This window comes from Pelobates fuscus, chromosome 13 (assembly GCF_036172605.1).
Source record: "Pelobates fuscus isolate aPelFus1 chromosome 13, aPelFus1.pri, whole genome shotgun sequence".
Lineage (NCBI taxonomy): Eukaryota > Metazoa > Chordata > Amphibia > Anura > Pelobatidae > Pelobates > Pelobates fuscus.
In genome coordinates, this window is record NC_086329.1 from 26,932,594 (window position 1) to 26,959,273 (window position 26,680).

General features: G+C 38.6%; 1 protein-coding gene across 4 annotated transcripts in view; it reads right to left on the reverse strand.

Moving 5' to 3' along the window:
* Nucleotides 1–26,680, reverse strand: part of RYR3 (ryanodine receptor 3) — a 477,900-nt gene that overhangs the window by 46,052 nt on the left and 405,168 nt on the right. For all 4 annotated transcript variants that reach the window (XM_063439165.1, XM_063439168.1, XM_063439167.1 and 1 more), the window contains exons 84-88: nucleotides 24,482–24,570; nucleotides 20,841–20,969; nucleotides 18,655–18,759; nucleotides 14,422–14,503; nucleotides 10,689–11,995 (exon numbers count right to left, since the gene is read on the reverse strand). In XM_063439165.1, coding sequence (XP_063295235.1) covers nucleotides 10,689–11,995; nucleotides 14,422–14,503; nucleotides 18,655–18,759; nucleotides 20,841–20,969; nucleotides 24,482–24,570 — 1,712 coding nt within the window. The remainder of the gene's footprint in view (nucleotides 1–10,688; nucleotides 11,996–14,421; nucleotides 14,504–18,654; nucleotides 18,760–20,840; nucleotides 20,970–24,481; nucleotides 24,571–26,680) is intronic.

Consider the following 26,680-nt stretch of genomic DNA (forward strand, 5'->3'; position numbering starts at 1 on the left):
GTGTGTTAGTGCAGGGGGTGCTGTGTGTGTAGTGTGTTAGTGCAGGGGGTGCTGTGTGTGTAGTGTGTTAGTGCAGGGGGTGCTGTGTGTGTAGTGTGTTAGTGCAGGGGAGCAGTATGTTTGTGTGTTAGTGCAGTGTGTGTTAGTGCAGGGGGGCAGTATGTTTGTGTGTTGGTGCAGTGTGTGTTTGTGGGTTACTGCAGAGTGTGTTTGTGTGTCACTGCAGTGTGTGTTAGTGCAGTGTGTGTTTGTGTTACTGCAGTGTGTGTTAGTGCAGTGTGTGTTTGTGTGTTAGTGCAGTGTGTGTTAGTGCAGGGGAGCAGAATGTTTGTGTGTTAGTGGTGCAGTGAGTGTTAGTGCAGGGGTGCAGTGTGTGTAGTGTGTTTGTATGTGTGTAATGTGTTTGTGTGTGTATATGGCCTTAAATTATTATTAAAAAGTAAAAAAAAAAAAAAAAAATCCCATTTACTCCCCCTTTTAACTTTGCAGGGGGGGAGGGAGCATTCACATACCTGGTGGTCCAGTGAGGGGTGGCTACGCCACACACACATCCCTGGCGGTCCAGCAGGCAGGTAATTTCAGTCTGTAAGACAAAGTCTCTCTCCCTCTCGCGAGCGCCGTTTTTTCAGAGTGTTGCCGCGGGTTACCATGGCAACGCTCTGATAATCTCGGAGCTCGCGAGAAGAAGAGAAAGGAAGCTGCTCGCCGTGTGCGGAGGGTGACCGGCTCACTGCCCGATCTCCCCTCCGGCCCGTGATGGAATAGACCTCCATCTTGGGGCCGGTGCTGCTGCGCATGAGCCGGCAGGGGAGATCTCTTGATCTTTCCTGCCGGCCTCGGCCCATGGCCTTCGCGGCCCACCGGGCATTTGCCTGGTTTGCCCGATGGCCAGTCCGGACCTGATCACCCCTAAATCCCTTTCCTCAGATGTTGAGGTTAGGACTCTATCTAGTATTCTGCACTCTGCCCTAAGGTTTTTACGTCCAAGATGCATTATCTTGCACTTATCCACATTAAATGTCAGTTGCCACAACTCTGACCATTGTTCTAGTTTACCTAAATCGTTTGCCATTTGGCTTATCCCTCCTGGAGGCTGGAACATCAACCCTGTTACATATCTTAGTATCATCAGCAAAAATACATACCTTACCATCAAGTCCTTCTGCAATATCACTAATAAAAATATTAAAGAGAATGGGGCCAAGTACAGATCCCTGAGGTACCCCACTGGTGACAAGCCCAAGCTTTGAATATACTCCAATGACTACAACGCTCTGCTGTCTTAAATATTGCAGTTTATTGATAAGCCTTCTATGTGCAACAGTGTCAAAAGCCTTACTGAAATCTAGGTAAGCAATGTCTACTGCACTACCCTGACATCCTAGCTGTCCCCTATTTTCACCATCCCCATACTTTCTAGCTGTCCCCTATTTTCTGTGAAATATATATGCATAAGAGTGTATAATTTGATTATTTTTTTTTGAGGGGGTGGGGGGTGGATCTCACACTTTTTCACACTCACACTTGACCCCTGGCATCCACATCAATCCATCCTTGCAAGCACGCTGTCTTGGTGTCATACTTGATTCTGGCCTCATCTTTGAACCTCATATCCAGCAGGTTGCCAAGTCCTGTAGATTCCATCTTAAAACCATAGCCTGCATCCGCCCCTTTCTTACGCAAGATGCTACCAAGGAGCTTGTCCATGCTCTAGTAATTTCCCGCATGGATTATTGTAACCCTCTCCTAATTGGTCTTCCCAAAGGCCGTATTGTCCCGCTACAGTCTGTAACGAATGCTGCCTCCAGACTTATTTTCCTCTCTAGTCGGTCCTCTCACACTTCACCCCTCTGTCAGTCATTACATTGACTTCCTGTATCCTATAGTAATCAATTCAAAGTGCTAACCCATACCTTTATGCATTGACTAATTCTAGCCCCTCTTATATCTCTTCACAGATCCATAGGTATGCCCCTTTTCGGTCTCTCCGCTCTGCCCGTGACCTTCTCCTGTCCGCTGCTTGCACCTATACGACCAACTCACGCTTGCAGGACTTCTCGTGGTGGCGCCCTCCCTATAGAATAGCCTGCCTACCGCCATCAGACTCACCCCTAGTCTTCAATTGTTTAAGAAGTGCCTTAAAACTCATCTCTTTAGGAAAGCTTACTGCCTCCCAGACTAACCTCTACCTCACATACCTGTCTCTTGCTCTCTCCTAAAGGGCAGCACTCTACTCTCTCCTACAGCTCCGCTTCACTCCCACCTTATTTGATTGCTATTTCCTGTCCTAATGTGTTTTATACTCCACCTCCTATAGACTGTAAGCTCGTTTGAGTAGGGTCCTCTTCCACCTATTGTTCCTGTAAGTTTTCTTGTAATTGTCCTATTTATAGTTACATTCCCCCTCTCATAATATATTAAAGCACTACGGAATCTGTAGGCGCTATATAAATGGCAATAATAATAATAATAATAATTATACCTACAATATAGCTTAACACCCTGACACCCTGCCTGAGCGGACGTGCTGAGACTAAGCTCCTGCTACAAACCACGACTTTAGGGGGAAACCCCCCCAAAAAATACAGCACAACCGCAATCCGGAGGGCCACAGCGATGCAGGGGCCACCCAGGTGTACTCACAGACACGAAAACTAGCCTTCTACCCGCCTGGGAACCCGAAATCGCCTGGTGAGGCCTGTTGCAGATCGAGCTGGGGAGAGACGGCCGCTTTCCTCGCTCGCTAACTAGCACAGACGTCCTTCGACTCTCCTTCTCCCCCCCCTCCCCCTTGGGACCGGTGGGGGATATCCCGGTCCCCGCTGGAAGTTAGGGGTAACCTACCTTTGCCTGGACCGGACCCCAAGTGTTCCATCAGCGGCATCGCTACACGAGGCGCACACAAGATGGCGGCAACACATTCTCCACCTAAGCTGACCCAGTCTCCTAGCCACACGAGCTGCTACAATGACACGGCTGATATTGAGATGTGGCTGGACAGATTGTTCAGTGAATTTTGGGAGAAGCTCCAAAGCCGCATGCAGGCAGCACGGACAGAGCAGCCAGAGCCCCTGGAAACAGGTATGAGGGGACACGGGCAGCGGGGGTTGAGGGGGTCACAAGTGAAGGAGATAGAACGGCATAATCTTTTGAAATATAAAGACCGGACCCAACAGAATATGGAAGGGGTACCTTTTATTTGTAATTATAGTACAGACAATTTTAAAATTCGGAATATTGTCAAAAGATTCTGGCCTATCCTTCGCCAAGACCCAATGCTTGAGAAAATATTACCACCTCAACCTAAGTTCATTCATAGAGGAGTGAAGAACTTTCGCAATAGTCTGACATCAAGCTTTATTAAGGAAAGAAAAAAGAAAGACACCTTTTTAAATCAAGAAAAAGGTTTTTTCGGCTGTGGCCAGTGCTTGGCATGCAGAAGAACTGGTAATAAAAAAAGAAGAATTACACAATTTGAGAATAAAAAACAGAAATATGAGATCAGGGAAATAATCACATGCCACACGAACAATGTGATTTATGTTATGCAATGCCCTTGTGGCTTGAACTATGTGGGAAAAACTAGTCGACCTCTCCATATTAGGATAGAGGAGCATAGTAGGAATATAATGAAGGGGGCAGAGAACCATAGTGTACCTCTCCACTACAAAAAATACCACAACCAATCACCGCTAGGTAGTAACTTCTTGGGGTTAAGTAGAGTGGGGAAAGATTGGAGGGGGGGGAGATTTTAATAAAAAACTCAGTAAGGAAGAAATGAAATGGATCTTCGAACTTAATACCCTCATCCCCTACGGCTTGAATTCAGAATTTGAAATTTGCCATTTTTTAGATTAATTTTAGATTTGAGATTTTGTGTTAGTGTAACTTACTTACTTTTAAATAAATATTTGCTAGGGTATTTGTATGCCTTTTTAGAGGTTTTCTTCTCTCTACTATTTTATGCTTGGTTTAGGATTCTCTTTTGCTGCTATTAGTCCCTTTTATTTATATGCATAGACAGGAGTGACAGCTTGTATACCAGCATTTATATAGGACTGTTTTAGTATTTTTGTCCCCCCTTTTTTTGGGGAGAGATTTGTATGATCTAGTTTCTTCAGAGCACTTTTATAGCTACATATTAGTATCCCCCATCTTTTAGGATATTGTGTTATTATGTGTAGATATTGGGATTTATTTTAGGATTGTTTTATTTTATTCTATTTTATTAAGTATAGGAATTAGGTTTCCTATTTGTATATATATGTTCACTTTATATATATGCAGGAATGAGGTTTCCGATTTATATATTTATGCCTATTTTTTATATATGCATTTTCTTCCGTTCTAATCGCTATGTATTTATATGAGGACATTAGAGGAGAGAGATTGCGACTCTCGGTACCTACAGGGCTAACAGTGGAACCAATATCTTTTCGCCGGTATGCCCCCACATGCGGAAGTGAACGGCAATGAGAACGAGGCTTGAAACGCATGTAGAGGCAGTCGGAGAGGCGGGAAGAGGAACGCGCCAGAAAACAGCTGAACGCCGGATTGAAGATTCATCACAAAGGTATAAGAGCAGGACTCCTGACAGTAGGAGGAACACTTGGAACATTGTTGCACCTAGCTGAGGAAGCCGACATTGTGTTGGCGAAACGCGTCCTGGAGATTGCAACTATAGTATCACCTTTATGCCCAGTATATTTGTATACTAAGTAATTTTTAAGTGTATTGTTTCTTATATATTGTAATTGGCCATTACAATTTTAGATCTAAATACCTAATAAATATATTTTTAAAGTCATTTTGGGCTACTGGTTCCTGCTCTTAAAGGAGTGTAGTCCTTAACTACACATTGTGCAGAGATTGAGCCTAATAGTTGGCTCTCGGCTTGTGAGTATTATTCCTATTTCCTTTTATATTGTACACTGGTAATAGACGGTATTATACTATATATTTTTTCGCTTGAGCTCTAGCCCTATCGAGGAAAAAAGTCTGAACAAGGGGAAAGGTCGCCTTTACGGACCTGAAAGCGTGTACCCCTGAGCTTGGCTATAAGCTCAACTGAATGTGAGTGGTTCTATACACAAATTTATAACGTATACATTGAATCACAGAGTTGCACTATGAGGATTTAATTTCTTTTTCAGAACATTCTGTCTCATTTTTCATCCATCCTACGACCATTTGGGAAGTGAATACTCCTAAGAGTGTGGACTTATTTGAGTATTGTATGTAGCGCTTCACCTTTCTTTTTTGGTTGAGGGGGTCACCCTCGGGCAAAGTATCAGTCACCCCATCGCTCCTTACACGTCCTGGCCCACCCAGGCTGAAGGCCAAGAGGGTCCTGACCCAGCAGCATCGCCCACACAGGCGGCCATCCAAGAGCTGCAAGCGGCAGCTCACCATCAGGCCGTCCGCCGCTCCCACGGGAGGAGAAAACTCATGCCAGAGAAGCAAAAGAGTTTGTGGCCACGGGATGCAGGCCTGCATATCGGCCTGGGGCTGGAGGGTTTCCCACACCCGCACCCAAGCGGCGCCGAGCCCCCGCAACTCACCAGAGGGATACAGACGCCTACCAACAGAGGGAATTGGATGAGAGAGACAATCAATCATGAACACTCTCATGCCCTGAGCACTCTCTCCACCGTGTTCCTGTGCATGACACCCTATCAAGATGCCACATATTGCCATGTCTGATGAACTGTGGTTCCAGTATTATACTCCTTTTTTCTTGCCTTAGGTCCCTGACAACAGTGTTTCATAATACAAGCAAGAACATGGAAGGTAACGGGCAGCAAGACACTCGAGAAAAACCCAGATCACAGTGACTATCTTCAGCCTATAATCAGAAAAGCGTGTTTATTTCATTCTAGTTAACGTTGTACTATCTCACTTGCATACCAGCCACGTAACTTAACCTGCCTAAAGGCGTAACTTATTTTAGCCTAATACAGTATACCATACATGTTCTGTTCACACAGATACGCCTAGTTGATATATCATACTGTTCCTCACTAGTTGCCCGCTATCAAAGCTAATGTATATACCGTTTATAATATATGTACCCAGCGTGACTTTACTAACAAAAAAAAGTGCCGATATTGCATGCCACAAAATGTTTATACTGTGTACATTTCTTCGCTTGCGTCTGCTATTGTGGCAGCACAAGCGTGTTTGTTCAACTATGCACTGCAAAATTAATAAATATAAAAAATAAATAAAAAAAAACAACAACAGAGAACAATAGCTTCACCACTTCATCAAGGGGTTTGAGCCCTATAATTGTACAACCAAAATAAATCTAGTGTGATGAGAGCACTCTAATTTATAACTCTTATAAAGGGGTATAAAGCTATAGTCTAAATATTAAATAAAAAAAAAATATATATATATATATATCAATCAAAAGAATATATAAGCAAAATTGTTAAAAAAAAAAAATCCAAATATCTGGGATACAGAAGGTATCAAACATATAGAGGAAAAGAAGGTACAGATATTTCTTGGTTAAGGTAGTGGATAGTCAAGTCTCAAATATACCACTATGCGCTGCAGGAATAACTGTTGCAGCTATGTAATACATAGCTCTATAAGAAAAACGAATAATAAAATGTCCAGCGAGTTTATATTTTTGCCTATACCACTATTATTCTAAGGCAAATATCTAACTCGCTGGACATATTACTATTAGTTTTTCTTATAGAGCTATGTGATACATAGTTGCAACAGTTATTCTTGTAGCGCATAGTTTTGATAGATTGGATAGATGATTTAGGAAGGAATGCATGATGTGCCGCTAAACAAAAATTGGAGAAGAATTGGAGAAGAAAGAGATAAGTGTGTAGGTTTACATAAAGGAGACCGAGATTGTTATACTCTGCTTGCCACTTTAATCACTGGCAATTATACAATTAAATATTAAAACAAGCAAGGGCACTTCAATGTATTCCAACTGGAGTAATGCTAATTTCACTGAATTTCCCAACTTGGACCTTAGCTGCTGATGAATGAATCTCTGGCGATGCAGCAAGAATTCAACTAACTGCTAATTAACATCTAGTGTAACAATCTAATTAGCTCCCTTGGCTGCAGGGCTAGTCTGAATACATTTATACACAAGGGGATTAGGGTGTGATTAGTGCACTTTATCTGACGAGAAACACTTTCCTAAATGACTCACGGTGAACACATTTATCATACTTACATCAGAGCCATCTGCATGATTTAAAAAAAAAAAAAAAAACTATGCTGCCCAGGCCTTTCTAACAAAATAACGAACTCAAACAGACTTGACCCAAAGAAGCCTCACCATTCTTCTTCACAAAACAGCAGATGTAACCATTCCCCACTCCAGCTGCTAACCAAGAGACGGGGATTGATTCAAAAAGGTTTCGGTCTGTATAAATGGACTGGATCTTCCCAATTTTTAACGGACTGCGATGGATGGTGGTGATAGGTTAAAAGGGGCCACAACGTGCACCCAGAGTTGGACTTCATCGTATAAGAAAGTTGAGTGGACCCCCATCCACAAGATTGTATTATATGATCTACACCAACATTCTCTGGCTGCATTGCAATGCTGACAGCCGGCTAGCACTGAACACAGGGTGCAAACAAATAGGGGGCTCAAGTAGCTGGCCCTGTTCCACTGGTACAATTTATTCCTGGGTCAGCACCAATACTGATTTCTGTGGGTGTCTGTTGGCTGAGAGTGGCTCATCATATTTGTCAGGACCCAAAAAGTATAATTTATATTACATTGCTATGTAGACCTCTTCAACATGTTAATCCTGTACCATGTCTTGCCACTTGCCAAGTTGTTTTGCAGAATTTATTTTGCTGCATTATACATTGCAGTTGAAGAATAGGTCAAGAAAAGATCACAGTTAGTTTTCAAAAGAAACCCATCAAGTTTAACTAATTACTTTTGGTCAGTAAACCCACCCTTTCTGCACCACCCTAACAACGCTGCAGTTTTCTTCTCTAAAATTATTGCTGTACATTGCTTGATTCTGGGAGTTGTAGTCCAGATTTAGAGTATTCTACTCTAAATGCTGATATTTGAACTACAACTCTCAAAAACCTGCTCTTTACGTATAAACTGCTGCTTATGGGATAAGCTCCATAGTGCTATTGACAGTTTAGTAAGCATCGTTTGTGGAGTTGCTTTGCAGCAAACGCGGGAGCTTCACATGTGAGTATCTTCCATATTTTTCATTTAATGTTTTTTTCTTTCCGCATACATTTTAAAAAAAGTAATGGATCGTTTCTAGCCAGTAGTGTCCCTTTGTAAACCATTGCCTTTTTCTTGCACAATTCATAATATAAAATCCAGGTCACCAGGAATATTCATTCTGGGAATCAGGCTGGGAACAGAGGTTGCCATGCAAACACCACACTCCCAGCTGCCTTCTCAGAGGCATAATTAGTGCACGCGGGTCAATCTTTGCATTGACCTTTAATATATTTTTATATCTCAATTAAATCCACTTGCAGGCAAATCATAATTGGACGTTAACTCTTTCTGGACCCTTAAGAAATGTCCTTCTACTGATGTCCTTCTACTGCTGATGAACAGCCTTACTTTGAGGTAAAATATTTAGACATGCAGAGAAGTAACTATAGATACAATTTGCTTATTACCAGTTATAAGCAAATTTGTGCAATGAGAGAGTGACAATGGACCTCCTTGCACCGTAACCTAAAAAGCATAAGTTGTTACAGCGGTTGGAGGAAACTTTTGACCCTCTGGGGTCTTTGCATGTTTCAATATCCCCACTCAGTGTTCGACAGCCTGGTAGGTGAAGTTGAGGGACGATAAACGTACATGAAGCTCTCAATCACGAGTGCCTTCATTTTCTTTACTTAGCCTCCTGGAGCTTCATCTAATAGGAGCCCACATCACTGCTGTACTCTTACTTGTGTCTGAGAGTACAACAGCGAGGTCTATGGAGGATTCTTCAATGTTCTCCACAGCCCAAAACTCTTGTGCAAGAAGATATGTTTGCTGAGATCTACAACATTGGGAATTGACAATACTTGAGGGTAGAACGTTGTCTTATTAGTTCCTTTGATTGCATTGAAATTTTAAGCAAATTCCAACACAGTGAACATAAGTATTTCATAATATTAATTTTCTCTTTATTAAATACTTGAAAGTGATATTGCCACAATAGAGCCACTTAAATTCTAATCAACCTGTTAACTTATGGAGTGTGAGGGGAATTCTCAAACAAGTTAAATACATAGGCGCATATATTGTCCAGAATAAGAGAAATAGATCAGTTTAAGAGCTTATGATACACATTAAAAGTCAACTATAAAATATTAGATCAGAAAATACCCTATTACCAGAAGCATTTTCAACAGAATATAACAGCAATAAAATTGGACAGGTTAATTCTTGGGTAAAATAAGAGAGAGAGAAGGATCGTGTGATGATTAAAAAGCAGGACAGTCATTTCTATAAAGCGTGCACTGCTTAGAATTAATTGTTCCTTTCAGTATTTCAGAAATGAACCTGGCTATATATGTCAGCTTACTGTACCGCAGGGCTATATTCAGAAGGCTAGTACCAGTTTCATGTCACTTGTTGTGATGGTCATTGAATTACTTGGGTGGCAATGATTCCCAAAAAGCTTTGGCATCAAAAGCAATTAATTTCAAAAGAATAATAAATATTGGGCTGCAGCCAAAAGATGGTAATTTCACTGTCCTTTTTGTACTTGTATTGTTAAGCCAGTTTTAATGATTTGGAACAAAAAAAACAAGCAAAGCAAAAACATGATCCAGTAATAATTTTCTCTGTCACATGGACATCATTCTAAGGAGCTAAATATATAGTGTCTCATTTGTCCTGCAATGCTCACATGTCGGGAATGTACATTATAGGAATGACAATAACAGTAAATGTTAGCTGTAGGCTTCATGGTAAAGCATCTGCTGACTAACATGCATGACTAACAAGTAAAGTTTGCCTCATTAACTCTATTATAGAACTATTAAAGGAAGGATCATATCATCTGGAATCTCCGCACAGTGACTGCAAAACACAAAGGATATTAAATGAGTTCCTTGTGACCGGTCATCAAATTGTTTTCCATGAAAGTAGATAAATTAGTGCAGTGATATCTGGGTGCTATGCTGAGGCTAGCCATCACCAAATTAATCTCCCAATCACAAGTGTGGATGCACCTGTACTTAAGAGGCACCTAAGGGGTACCCACTAAATGCCAAATTGCAGCAAATTGAAATCTGAATGGCAACATGTTGGAAAAAAACAACTGATCTAGGAAAAAAAGTCAACTACGGTCACATATTTAAGTCTGATTTTGCCAATTGGATTTTAGTTTGAGGTATTCAAATAAGTAGAGACTAAAGGTCTACACTTTTGGTTTTTTTTAGAGGGCTGACATTAACACTACAATACCTCAACTTGTTATAGGCTAAAGGAATATGCTGTCCATTCCATACAAATTTATTGTATCTTACAACAACTTCCAGTTTGGATGAGAATTTGTTCACTGATGCAAAACAGCAATGCAATGTGAAGCAATTTTAAATATGTGAAGTTCTGTCATGTTATAAAAACATATATTGCTAATGGTTTCTATTTAAATCACATTTAAATCTATTTAATAACATACTACAAATAAAAAGTATAAAAAAAATTAATTACTCACAAGAGCTTTTTTCTTTTTATGGACGGCGCTCTCCAAACTGGTTGCACTATCTATACTTGCAATCTCTGAGAAATCACCAAGTCCGATGTCTTGTCCATGCTTCTTAGCCTGCATGCTAAATATGTCTGGCATATCAACATCTCCTTTGTCTCCTTTAGCAAGATGTGGAAGGTCTATAGAAATGGTGTTTTCAAGTGCATCTGCTTTTTCACCATCCAGGACATCATCGTGAATTCCAAATTGTGTGGGATCTGGCATATCCCCCAGAATTTTGGTGACTTTAATGTTTTTAGCTCCTTCTACTAAACCCCCTCCAAATACAGTAGTCCAAAGAATCTGAAATATTCCCCATACTATAGTAAACACAAACTGAAACAAGCCAACAAAGAGCATCCAGAAAAATGAAAAGAAGACTTTCACCAATTCTTTAAGAGTCATTTTTTTCACCTTACGAAATTGCTTAACAACATTTTTCAAGGTAAGCATTTTAATGAAATTGGAGGTATTCTTTTTAAATGCCGTGAAAGCAGCAATAAAAGCTGAAGGAGATTCTGCAGACTGCGATTCGTTGTTTTCTTCACCAACTTCAATTATATGGTGAGGTTCATCATCTTCCTCATCCTCTGGCCTCTCTGTAGTATCTGACTCCGAAATTTGGGATGCCAATTGCATCTCAAAGATAGTGTCTTCACAAAAGTTCACAAACAATTCCATTTTCTCCTGTTCTCCTCCCTCATTGACCACATCAAATATAAATTGCCTCTTGGACTCTTTGACCTGAGGTTTTTCCCACTGTGTTCGGCTTGACTCGCTTATTTCAAAGTAGACTCTCTCTATTCTTTTTGCTCCACCCATGATTTCAATACGGCCAAGGTATGGAGAAAAGTAACTAAGTACACTGTTTGCTGGATCTAAAAGACACTGCAGTCTGGAATCATTTGGCATGTGTTCAGAGAGGTTAGTTAGCAATACGGCAACATTAAACCCAATGTCCTTTGCTGGTTCATGAAATCGGTCTACAAATTCAACATAATTAAACATATCATTCTCGTCTGCCTCTGCACAGGAGAGTAGGAATTCAATTTCAGACTGAGCATATTGCTTCTGTCCCTCCATTGCCTTCTGGAATTCCTTTTTGGAGATGATGCCTTTCCCTTCGGGATCATATTCTTTAAATGTATCAGAACTTGTTAGATCTTTCAGCTTCAGAAACATATCAAAGAACTTCAAAATCATCTCTACGTTGCTTGAAGACTCTACAAGTGTGTCTACCATTTGTTTTCCAATAGTCCCATTTACTACATTCCCTGCAAAAATAAAAACAAATTAAAATAAAAACATTAAAAGCAAGTTTTTCTTTTTTCATTCTTTAATATTCAGCCAATTCAAGCCAGTAATGTGTATATATATATATATATATATATATATATATATATATATATATATATATATATTGTATAAGTGCTTTTAAGTAAGCCACTAAATGAATTGGGAATCACCAAGTGGGTGAATAGGAAATAAAAAATCAAAATACATGTAAATAGGTTTATTATAATGCTAATGTGAAAGGATTTGATTTATCCTACTCAGAAGGGACATCTGGTTATAAATATATAATTTTAGGCTCAGCAGTTTATATTCTAGTGGCAGGAAAGACATTGAGTTATGAATACTGATGTCCTAGTGATAATATCAATGGAGGATAGTAAGTCAACACTCTCTGAGTGACCTTGAGTATTGGGAACTGCACAGTAAGCTCACTGGGGAAGGAGCTTATTATGTTGCTATATGATTTCCCACTTTCCAAAGTAAATATATCCTTCCACTCAGTAGCCCTCACTTGCAGGAATTGTTACAACTCGGTCAGCAATGACTCTTGAGGCTTGTTAACTATATTTCTCATAATGAACAGTCAGCCTGAAGGGCTCAGTAGCCTTGACAATCCATATGTTTGCAACTGACACACCAGCTATGAATAACCTTAGAATGGTGACTCTTCCACTCCAGATGTTTGTGATGAGTAACCTTGGCACTTCACACATTACAGTTATGGGTAACGTGATCGTGACTTTGGCACTCAAAATATTTGTGATGCGTAACCGTGGCATTCCAGATATTTGTCATGGATATCTTTAGAGCTCAAGGTCCTTATGAGATATATCTTCTATGATGATCAGTGCTCATTCTGTTGGCTGACTGAGCATGGTAGGGAATGTAGATCATATATACCTATGATGCCAAGGTTACCCAGCTGTATGATCATTATCTGTAATATGGCTTTCTACTCTAACAAAACCATAAACACACTAGATGTGGTACTGGATACTTCAGAACAGTCCAAAATGAGGCTATTTTTATAGGATTATAGGTTTTTAGGATGGTGACCCAAAATGCCCCTGGCATGCATGTAGTCCTCTCTGCACATACCCCAAAATGTTATGACTCTCTAAGTTGGGGCATTTTGGCTAATCTGGCAACATTAAAACATGTCTCTATAATGTAATAAGCACTAAGTGATCCTAGTTAGGATTTAAATGGTTTATCCAGTAAGGAAATCATCCCCGGTCTCTTATATGATGTCTATACATCGAGTCTATATGTTTCATAGCACGTTAAATTTAAATCTGATGGTCATGAAGGTAGGAGATGCACATATCTATAAGACTCAGAATTGAGAAGATCATACTTCTCCACCAGTGTTCCCTAGAGACCACAGTGGAGCCCTACCTCCTGCAATTTCAACTATTTCAACTCCTGATAGAGACTATATCAATGCAATAGAAAGTCCATATCATCAAGTTGATGCCACTTAGAGTGTAAGCCCATGAAAGCTGATATTGTGTAGACTCTATTTTACAGTCATGTAGCTTTGTAGATGGTGAACAAACCCAGAAACAAGAATGACTATACCATGAGTTTTCCCGTGAGATACAATACCTCAGCCGCAGCAGCCTAGCAATTCTGTCCAATTTGACATTTTGGTGTACAATGTGTCAACATCTACCCTACAAGTCTGTTTGGTTTGCTTTTTTTGAAAGAGAAGGTACAAAAAAATTATATTCAGTATCATTGGGATCCACACTGTGGTCTTACAGACCTGCATAGTGGCCAGCAATGCTATATGCCGACTAGATACACGCTGGATATTATTCAAGCTTTAGGCCTCCAGCCAAATCAAGTCTCTTACATTCTTGCCAAAATGCATGTAGATGGAGCGGCCTTTGGTGCCACCTAGGCTAATCAAATCCCTGAATCCTACAACCAAAAGAAAGTTGGCTGTGGTCTTGCCTACCGCTAAGTCGGGTTAAACATATGTTTTATGTTCTGCCTGTGTGATCTGTTTCCTGGTGGTGTATAACTGCTTAGAGGTCACGTCACTTGACCTTGGCTTACTGTTACTGTTGTATTCTCTACCAAATGACTCTGTGGGAATTTGTGATCATGGATTTATAAGTTTGATAAATGAATGTGCCACTATTAATAATTTTTAAATTGATATCGCTTGCATGCCACACCTTGGAATGTGTGATGTACAAAATTCTTATCCATTTCTAAGTGCTAATTTAAACCTTTATTACTTTAAGAGGACACTTTCACAGTTATGATCAGATATACTTATGCATACTTTTTCTGTACATTTGACTGCCACTCAAACTCAACTTTCCATAAGATATTTAAAATATTATCATTTCAATAATCCATATGAAGCACACTCATTCTGCTAGAAACCTACCTTCTAGAAGGGAAAGGAGCATCACCACCATATCCTGCAAAAGATCTAACATTTCCTTCAGCAACTCTATTTGACTAGAATCCTAGGGGAAAAAATGAAATGTTTGGGATGAGAATAGGACCACAGCAGTGATTACTAACATTGAACGGCATTCCAGTGGACAGCTGTGCATCAAAGGGAATTCAATTCACAAACACCTGGTGTTCCCAAATTGGGAATCACTCTACTTCAGTGTTCTAGTCAATTATATTACTAATATAGAAAAATATATAGTAAGTGGAGCGCTGATTAAATGAATGTGCAAGGGGTTAACTAAATAGGGTACCTAACTACCTATAGAATACAGTTCAAAAACATAAATTTAAGATTAAGTGAGACAATCATAAAATGTTACAGGAACAATAGGTTGATGAGGACCCTGCTCAAACAAGCTTACAATTAAAAGACATTCCCAATACTGTTGGTCACTTTGTGCTACAAAGAACTAGGACTTAAATATTTGCCATTTCTTGCCATTTCATCTAATGCCATCAACAGTTTCCAGATAGTAATACAGCACAATAGTTTACAAATAATAATTTATTCTGACAAATGGTAAGCTGCAATATTGTTATTGTACAGTAATGTCTAATATTGACTTCCTTCCTACAGTGCTGGTTAATTTACAGTGATATATATATCTATCTACAAACCAAAGAAGTTATGGTGGGGAAAAAAGTGATTGAAAACTCCTTCCACCTGAAGTCAGTGGATAGTCAATACATAGTTAAACACAGATCTGCACACACCAGTCAAGCCATAAGATGTGCTTTTTCCACAGAAAACTAGAATTTGCTGTGATGGTACTACCACAATGACCTTATTCATTGATAAAGCCGCAGGAGCGGAGAAACGCGTCTGGAGAGGTCTGACTCCCATCACTACAAGCCTTAACTCAGATTACAAAAGGACTTTTATTCAAGACTTTTCCAACATCATATATTCTGACTCGGGACGCCGAGCATCTGAATAAGGTCTGGACTCTTTTTATGGCTTTTATTCAAATAGTCCGAACAGGACATTTTTCTGCATAAGCGATTGCTTTATTTTATATTGTGTTTGAAAGTGGTTGCTTTCTGTGTCCGGGCAGGACATTTTTTATGCACAAGTGATTTCTTTTATATTGAATTTTTACAATAAATTGTGTTTAACTTTGAGTGCTCTAGTAAGGTCATTTTTTGATTTATTGCTATAGAAGGGGCTATATATTTATGTTTTTGAAATATATTACTAATATATATATAGACCTGCTTTTCCCACAGAGATCTGCACACACCAGTCAACCATAAGATGTGCTTTTTCCACAGAAAAGTAAAATTTGCAGTGATGTTACTACCGTAAGCGGTTCTGGGTTGGCATATGCAGATTAATATATGCCAACACAGAATCCCTTGTGGTAGTACCATCACAGCAAATTCTAGTTTTCTGTGGAAAAAGCACATCTTATGGCTTGACTGGTGTGTGCAGATCTGTGTTTAACTATGTATTGACTATCCACTGACTTCAGGTGGAAGGAGTTTTCAATCACTTTTTTCCCCACCATAACTTCTTTGGTTTGTAGATAGATATATATATCACTGTAAATTAACCAGCACTGTAGGAAGGAAGTCAATATTAGACATTACTGTACAATAACAATATTGCAGCTTACCATTTGTCAGAACAAATTATTATTTGTAAACTATTGTGCTGTATTACTATCTGGAAACTGTTGATGGCATTAGATGAAATGGCAAGAAATGGCAAATATTTAAGTCCTAGTTCTTTGTAGCACAAAGTGACCAACAGTATTGGGAATGTCTTTTAATTGTAAGCTTGGTTGAGCAGGGTCCTCATCAACCTATTGTTCCTGTAACATTTTATGATTGTCTCACTTAATCTTAAATTTACCTCTTTATAATATTGTAAAGCACTGTAGAATAAGTTGGCCCTATATAAATGCCAATAATAAAAAAAAAATATATGCAGCTGTTAATTTAGAGTTAAGCTGGTTTGTGAACAGATAGAGGATGATCTTTTTACAATCAGTATCTCCAAGTATTGGGAAACCACTGTCAGCAACAACTATGAAGACAAATGGACTGTGCTTCATTGTAACCTCAACCATGTCAAATACAATGTAAAGTACTTTTAAGTTTTCTCTCATTACTAAGCTTATAAAAAAATAAGAATGAACTTGACTCTGCCAAGTTTGTGCACAGTTCAGCTCTTCGGTGGAGTTTGAAGAGAAGTTAGAAAAAAACTGAGATGGCCTGAGTGTTAGTGATTTTAACACCCAGATAATTAGGCCTTTCCCAGATAATAAACCTCTCTACAAAGTCATATTTTGAGTATTCTGGGAAAAATTCTGGCATATTTATAAAAACCTACAGCTACAAACTTGTAAAATGAAGCAAATTCACCAAGTATCTTTGCATTTCATGTCAAAGGAACTTAACACAATGATTCACCTCCAAGAAAACTCAAAGAATCTCCCTGTCCTGAATTTTTTTTGGCATTGCTTCTTTAGCTTCAAACTGATTTTGCAAGGATCCAAAATTGCAAGACACACCTGCGTTTTTTTTCACTGAGATTTAGTGAATACCGCAATATGATTTTCTTCTAGTCTGTTTTTGTTAAAATCCAACAGGTTCATTATATCGAGATTCAATCATGACTTTCATAGTGATGAAATAAGCCACAGTATTTTAAAACTCAAGTCTGGCTCTAAAATGTGACGAGGCATGGAACCACATTTCACGGTAAAGCAGTAGAAGACTAGATAAAACATGTTTTGATAAATTCACGTTAACACAGTATTGACCTCAGATAATAAAATGTATTCACAGTAAGGGTTTTTATTATAATGGGTAAATCATTTTCCACTTCACAAGAACAGAAATCTATTGTGAGTGAGAAGATGTTTAGCTAGATTGTGTAGTAAGAGTGCGTTTTCCCCAGAGAAGGCCTTTTAGCTCAGCTGACGTGTAAAAAGGACCGTTTCAGTTAGTTCAGAATATGCTTATCAGAGAGTTGGTTTCTCTAGTGCTGTAATTAATTAGCAAGTCACAGCTACTGATCCCAATTAGTGAACTCCTCGAAGTATTGAATATTTTCAAAAGGTTAGAGGATGGAAAAAAAAAAAAAAACATCCAACACACAATTCATACTGTAAAATCTAACAGATTGTCCTCAGTGCACAGGAAAATAAACAAGATATGTTGTGCTGGAGAAAATCCTGAACTTCATCATTTTTTTCAAAATCGGTTTGTCAAAACGAACCTCCAATTTGAGTCTTAGAAATTATTATTTCTATAGAAATTTCTAAAGATGTTTTACGACTGTATTGAAATTTTTTTTTAAAAGAAAAGCATTTTTTAAGTAATATTTTGGACTGCAGGGGGAATTTGCTCTCAGGTCCAATTCTGACACATTGCACCATCTAACAGACAGAGCGGGACTGAGCAAGTTCTAGCACCGTGCCTGTGGAACATGATCACTCCTATTCTTATAGTTTATTAAAGGTGGGTAGTTATAACTAAAACATCCTCAAGAGTACTAATATAACTTTCTTAGAGTGTTTTTAACTAGACTGTGTAAAGTGTAGGAAACGTAGAGTAGATTTTAAATTATAGGTCAAATTAGCAGAGCTGAATACATTGTTGACTTAGACATTTTTTCCTGTTTGTTATTTCGAAATTTTGAAAAAATTGAAATGTACTTTGAATTCCTTAGAATTCACAATTTAGTAATTAACCTCAGACGTCTCTCTATGAACAAATAATGTTGTGTAATTAAAGAGCAGCATTGTACGTGGAAAGACGGTGCTGCGCAAGGTTTATGACAAAGGATATACATAAAAACAATGCACCCTAAACAATACACACAATCTCTGCTCATTCAAAAGGTGAATTCATTTTTTTGTTGTGAACGGTTTCAGGAGATGGGGCATAACTGAAGTTCTGTATGGGTAATCAGGGAATTTAGTGGTATAGCACCTGCCTTATAATTTTACATGTGCTTGGTCTGCAGTCATGATTGACGTATCTTGTTAACAAAGACAAATATGTTGACAAATCTTGCTTAAGTCAACATTTTCCAACTTTTTAGTAAGAAGGCCAATTTCTAGCAGACAAACAGAGATTGACAAGTCGTGATATGGCAAATTGCATTGTAGTGATCGTTGCACTCCAGGAAACTGGACATATTCGTTACCTGTGAAAGCTTCATTTGCATGTTGGCGAAGACATGAAGGAAACCAACCACTGCATCCCAAAGTCGACTGTGCGCTAAGCTCTGCTGGTTTCCAATGCACGGACCCTGCAAGTACAAGTGACTGTGAGTTTGACAGAACAGGCAAATCTCAAATTATTCTACAGTGCAACATCCTCCAAGCTTGACTGATGCACTGCCGAGCACAAGGCACCTGCTGTGTCACAAGCAGCCGATACATAATCTTATTGTGTTTGCATTGTAGCTTGATCCCAGTTCTACGATGTGCAGTAATCATGTCATCCTGACAATTCAGAGAACAGCAAACAAATGTGCCTTATTGACCTTGTTATTTCATAAGTAAGCTCTGCAAGCTTCTTCAGTGAGGTTTAATCTGTATGGCTATAGATGAAAGTAGAGGTGAAACCAGGAATAAAGCTGTCTTTTAGGCTCAATGTTTGCATTCGTAAAAGCATCCTATGTGAAACTTCATTTTCTCCTTGCATTCCACAACCATCTTATTCATCCATCGAGCAATCATAGAAGCCATGGGGTAAACAAAATGTGGCTGTTATCTGGCCATTGGTAACTAGTATAAATCGCATCACAGTTACATATAATATTTGAATTAAAAAACCTGTATATTGAGAGACATATTACAGTTGGGTTATACACTAAAATCTCATGTTGCATAAATAAATAAGTTAGATAAGGAATCCATGCACACATACAATAAAAAAAAAACATTATTGCATAGTGTTCAGGCTATATAACTGCCCGAGTTTTTGTGTTAAAGTTTGTGCATTTTTTTTTGCAAAATAGAGAAGAAAATATTTTGCAGCATTCTGTCCCCCAACCCTATCTCTTCCATCCCGTTTCCCCCATTCTGAAATAATTATTTCCTGATAATTAATTTATCAGAATGGCTGGCATAAAAGAAGGAAGGTAAAATACTAGATTGCGCCGTTATTAGGACTATGTGTGCGCAAGCGGCATGCACACAGTCTGAATAGGTTTCTCCCTGCACTCACAGCACAGCCTTCAAGAGACTTGGATTATGTCTGTTGTCAGTGTGTAATGGGTGCTGATGATGGACACATATTGTGCAAAAGACTCACATTAGTTACAATGTTACAAAGTTTAGTCAGTCTGGAACAGAGTTCCGAATTTACTAAGTCATGTGTGCCAGACAGAAAATCACTAATATCGTTCTATAGACAGCGTTTCAAGCTGAAACTCTACACATACAGATTGCTTGCAACATGCCAACTTCTAAAATCAGAAGTGGTCATGGTGGTCTGAGTACCCCTTAGGATAATTTTCTATATAAATACATTATGAACCCCACAAGAGCCATTAAAGGCTATATTTCCTAGAAGCAAGCCCATTACTAGCTGCGGCATTAATAAGCATGGTCACTTTCCTATTAAAGTGGAGTTTGCCTTATTGGGCATACATAGCGCTACTGGAAAACTATAACCACATCCCTCAATTAAGCAAAGGGAGCCAAAAGGTTAACCCTATACCAATATTATCAAATTATTGAAATTGACACAATGCCGAGGCAACGATAAAATAATCACTATTTGCCTTTTGAAATCACGCTGTCAGTAAAACATTCTTGAAAAGGGTTACCAGTGTGCACTGCTATTTTGCTTCCATTATAATGCCTTTAAAGCAGAGCCTAGCTCAGCGATTTCGAAAAGGCGTTGATGGTTATGCTGTATAGAGGTGTCACTGTGATGTGCAATGAACCTCAGAACACAGGCAGCAGTACTGCTCCTGTGCAGATTGTACACATCAAGAACGGATTTGTCTGAGAATTCCATGAAAGCAAACTTCTGGCAGCAAAGACTCTGCTGTGGTGTGTGCGCCAGGCCTCCTGGCTATAGATAAAACACAAAGCAGCTGCCTACAACTCAGAGATGCGCAGGAACGACTTTCATTCAACCATTACTTAACAAAGATATTTGTACATTACAAGTGACAGGGACTCTAATCAGTTCAGAAATCTTTCATCTGTAGAATACTTTCCAGAAAATAAGGAAACCTGTATACAAACCCAGAAATATTCTGCATTCAAACTGAAAGAAACCTCTAAAGACCTTTAAAGATACATTTAAAATGGTAAATTATGTAACAACGCTTACAATGTACAGAAATCACAAAATGTTACAGAGTTGTGTTACCTGAATATATTCTGTTAGTGAATTAAAAATTTGTTTTGTAACAGCCAGAGACTTTGAAAAGTTGTGTTGGCCAGATTCATCGATAACCTCTTTTCCAGAGTAATACCAGTAGAAGTCACTGATGGATTCCTGTAGATGAAGCATAACAGTCACATCAATACAGCCACCTCCATCAGGCACACTAATCAATGAATTTATTACTTTTACTTCCCTCTCATTGAGTATGTTGGGATTATGCAATTTACTGTCAAAAACTTTTGGTTTTGTAATAGCAGAACATATGTATTGTGTTTGCCTGATGACATAAAATATAATGGGCTACTCTAACCATTTTTAAAACATATTTAATTTAATTTAGTTTGCACTGCCTCACAGTGCATTATATACTAGGTCCTCCCCTTGTAAACCTGTAAATAAAGTATAAACTTCCCTGGACTCCTGCACCCCTCACCCCACTCTAATTTCCACACCGTGTTTCAAAGTCACCGCTAACCACTTGTTGTCTAATTAAATGCTTTTCATAGAGAATTATTTGATTAGACAGTTCTACCGGCTCAGAGCGCATGCGTGATTTGGTAAGGCCGAACAGGAGAGAGGAGCATGCGTGCGTTGGTAGGGGAGAACAGGAGAGAGGGGCAATTAAAAATATTACGATGAATGCAGGGAGGCAGTGCACGGTGTGTGGGAGAAGTCACGTAGGTTTCCCCGTTCAGCACATTACATCTGTTGCAAACGCAACAGATGTGATTTTTGCACAGAATGGCCATTTGGCAGCCAGGAACAGAGTTGGAAAAAGGGATTTAATCTGAATTACCAAGAGGAAACAAGCTAGCTGAAGGCTCCCTCAGTCAGAAAATAAAACGAATTGCACAAATATCACCCCCCACCCCCACCTAAAAAAAAGTATATAAATAAACAAACATCACCAAATTTCATGTATTTGGAGCTCAGTCATGTTTCAAACTCAGTTCTGTATATATCTAATTGTAAACTGTATAAACCAGAGACTCTGTCTATATATTCACATAAAATGGAAAAGAATTTGACCGGACTATCAAAGCACTCCCAGTCCAGTGTGGCTTAGCAGGCAATAGAGACAATATTGCATGATTACTGTATTTAAAATTGTCAACTTTTATTCAAAATTTTGCATTAAAAGCCTTGCCGGACGCACGTCACACTAAGAGAAAGCATTGTCTCAGCTCCATTGCACCGAGCTGTTGACAAAGTGCTCTCTGAGCATGAAATGAGTGCTTAGAGGTTAGACCTTTTTATGCAGAAATAGAGAGATGGAAAAAAACAAGGAAAACAAAAGAAAACAACGCTAAAAATACCTGCCAACAGGTAATTAGAATAAACAAAAAAAAAAGTTAGAGAAAGATAGGTCGTGAATTACCTAACAGATCCTAAAATGATGTGCCTTAGCTACATGTAACAAAACAAAAGTGCAATTTTTTTGGCTATTTAAGAGGCAGGAGATAGGGTAATTTTCTCATGTAGAACATATACATGGCTCAATCATGTACCTCATCGTCTCTCAGAGGAACTTTAAATGACAGCCCCTTGTAGGCTATCTGGCTGTATTTTAGAAGCCAAGGAAGAAGGAGAAGGGAACAAGGACACTCCGCACAGAGTGCATTAAACAGATTATTTGTAGATTTGTAAACTGCAAAAACATTTCGTTCAGCGGAATCAATTAGTCCATAAAATGGGCCTATCTGTGTTCTACAAAATATTTACATAATATAATGATCATGTTATATATTAGATGTAATTGTGTTTAAAAAACAAACAAACAAAAAAAAACAACCTGGTAGTGATAGGATAAACACTTTAGCATTTTGCCAGTATTCCTGTCTGCAGCTCAGCTACAGTTCACGAATTACAAATTTATCCTTAAATTGAAAGATACCGTAGATAATTGTGGTTTAGCAACAGACTGAATATTCCTTGCGGCAATTTTTTTTTTCTCAGCTGAAAAACCCTCAACATGAATGTCAAAATCAAGCACGTGTTTCTACAGTTAACTGGAAACAATATCAGATTACGAATGCTAAACAGTAGCAGATGTAAAATATCCCCATGCATTATACAAGGAATCACATTCCCATTGTAAGAGCAGGAGCCAAACCACAATATACATGTTGATTACACATGCTGAAATAGTGCAGTGTTATCAGAGATTTCACTCCCTGTTCGGATTTTTTTTTTTTTTTTTTTAAAGTTTTCCCATTTTGCTTGTGTTTATGAAAGAACATAAATAATGCAAATTGACGAAGATGTTTACTGGTTTATATTACAATTACAAAATGGCTTACCCAAATATTCACCCCAAAAAAGTAAAAAAATAAAAATAAAAAAAAAGTGTTTTGGGGAATTTAGATACAGTGCAATATATTAGTGTAACATAGTAATGCAGACCATGCTATATGTGTTAATGTCATATTACATTAATTTGATGTCTACTGTGATAGACCAACTTAAAGGAACACTATAGGCAGTGATCCTGGTGCCATCCATACGCACCTCCTTTTCCTACAGGGTTACATTGCAGGGTTAACCTCTCAATAAAACAGCCACTATGGGCACTTCAGTAAAATAACAGAGTAAAACTCTTGGAAAGGATTGGATTGGCTGAGATCATCAACCTTGATGATCTCAGCTAAATAGGCAACGAATGAGCCAAGGAGACCCGCACGGTGAGGAAAAAAAAGACAAGGTAACCATCTTTTTTTTTATCCCTGGCTTGGTCACCTAAACGGTAACTGGGGTACAATAGCATTTGGAATACATATTTGTTCGTTTAATACTTAAGTGCAAACAAACTCAAATATTAGCCTTAATTACTAAACAGTGAATGGTTGTGTTTGGAAAATATCAGCACAAATGTAAGAAACTATTTGCTACATAGTACCAATATTAACAATATGGTGAGACTTTCACTGTATCAAAAGGGCTTCACAAGGACTTGACAAACAATCTTCCCTTAAGACACATGGATATGATGTGATAAGATACTGCATGACAGTAGTTCTTCAACCTTTCTAGAATCCCTAACATGGCTTAAAACAATGCCTTATTAACCCCTTAAGAACAGACGACGGATATATTCCGTCATGATTCCCTTTTATTCCAGAAGTTGTGTCATTAAGGGGTTAAGTTGTTTTCAAGCAGAAATCCCCACTGCAACTTACTAGGAAACTAATATATGTTTTTCCATATGCAGCAAGATTGCTCTGTGACTGTAATTTAAAAGCCTTCAACCTACAGTATGATGGAAATCTTTAACATCTAATGTTTCCTCAGCTCTCTAGTGAGCTCAAACAAATATTATGGAGGTCTAATATTAAAGACACTCCTAGCACTAAAACCACTGCACCTTTTGTCTGACAATGTAATCATTACCATTTCTGAGAAACACAGCATGATGATACCGTACATGGCTTTGGCAGATCATGGTGGTTGCTGCGCATGTGCTGTGTTAATGCGTTTTGGACTGCAGTGAGGAGAATGTCTTAGTGCTGCATAACAGCTAAGTTGAATTGCTAAACCTACTAAGGGATGGGACACGTCTGAGTCTATAAATAATTTATGGAATAATTGACCACATTTTACAATGTGGCATAACAATATCTGATTACCTGAAGGCGAAGCAGATAATCCACTGTGCTAATGATAATGTTCACAGTAGTTGTGTTTCCCATTTGAGTTCGAAGGAAATTCTGAAAGTCTGGAAGGAGACAGACACCAAAAATACAACTTGGTAAAATCTATCAAAAAGCAGTATACTGAGAACAATCCTGTGGTTATTTTTTTTTTTTTACTCATCTAAGTGATAGAAGATACATTTAGAATAAATACCCAGCATCTTTGTCATATAACACAACAACATTCTAAATAAGCATTCATTTTATGCATTCTTCTTAATACATTTAGTACAACATATGGTGATTTAATATCACTCAATTCCTGCATAGTTTTATTGAGTGGGCTCTGTACTTTTGTTTAATTACTTACATTAGGTTCTGTGCTTGATAAGTGGTTCATATTTTTATTTATTTATTTTGTAACAGTAATTCAAATTATGTTCATGGTCTTCCCTTGCCAAGATATTCTTCAATTTGAAAATTAACTTAGTGACCTATTGTGTATTTATATATATATATATATATATATATATATATATATATATATATATATATAATATGCCAAAATACCAGAGTATTGCAGTATGCAATGGTATGTATATATGTATGTATACATGTATAATCATTTCACAGCTGATCAGTAGGTCACTAAGTTATATAATGTTGCTGGGGGTGTGATGAATGTGAGGTACCTGCTGCAACCTTTTGGGACTCAATCAAATAGCATGAGTGTCGACCTGTGGATAACTACCACTGTAGTAAGCAGACTAAGAAAACTGCTGGTTTTAATAATCAAATTATATCAAATAAACTTTCAAATCAGCTTGCACCTTAAGAACAGTCACCATCAATATACACTGATCAGCTAAAACATTGACACCACCGTCAGGTAAAGTGAATATTAATGATTACATAGTTACAATGGCAGATGCCAAGTTGTGGGATATATTAAGAAGAACATGAATGGACAGTTCTTGATTGTCTTGTGTTTGAAGCAGGAAAATTGGACAAACAAAAAGATCTGAGTGACTTTGACAAGGGCCAAATAGTGATGGCTAGATGACTGGGTCAGAGCAAGTCTTGTGGAGTGCTCCCGGTATGCAGTGGTTAGTACCTACCAAAAGTGGTACAAAGAAGGACAACTGGTGAACTGGTGGCAGGGTAATAGGCACCCAAGGTCCATTGATGGACGTGGGGAACAACACAGAAGAGCTACTGCACCTCGGATTTCTAAAAAAAACGTAATGCTGGTCATGATAGAATGGTGTCAGAACACACAGTGCTTCGTAACTTGCACCTTCAATGGGGATGTGAGTGTCAGAACTGAGCAATGGAAAAAGGTTGCCTGGTCTTTTAGATCAGGTGAATGGCCATGTGCCCATGCATCGTTTACCAGAGGAAGAGATGGCAGCAGGATGCACTATTGGAAGACGACAGACATGCGAAGGCAGTGTTATGATCTGTGCAATGTTGTGCTGGGAAACCTTGTGTCCTGGCAGTGATGTGGATGTTACTTGGACATGTACCACCTATCTAGAGATTATTGCAGACCACGTAAACCCCTCCATGGCAATGGTGTTCCTTAATTGCAATGGCCTTTTTATGCAGAATGATGCACACTGCCACATTGCAAAAATTGTTCAGGAATGGTTTGAGGAACATAACAAAGAGTTCAAGGTGTTGCCTTGGCCTGCAAATTCCCCAGATCTCAATCCAATTAAGTATCTGTGGGATGTGCTGGATCAACAGGCCACAATCCAATGAAGCCCCACCTCGAAACTTGCAGGGCATAAAGCATCTGCTGTTAAACTCATGGTGCCAATTACCACAGGACACAATCAGAGGTCTTGTGGAGTCCATGCCTTGACACATCAGAGCTATTTTGGCAGCACAAGGGGAACTTACATGATATTAGGCAGATGGTTTTAATGTTGTGGCTCATCAGTGTATATCCATATACTATCCACTGAACAGAACTCAGAATTGTTTTACCTCATACTTATGGGTCTTAACAAAATTTACAGATGGTTCATATAAGTTACTATAGTACGTAGCCTTACTTAATTCATTTAATTGACCTCGGAAACAGTAAATGCTTACAAACCTGCAGGGACTAGATATTGCATGCTTCAAATTCAGTGGGTTTACCAAACACGTTTTACTTTATTCCACAAGTAATGTCTCCTTTTTAGG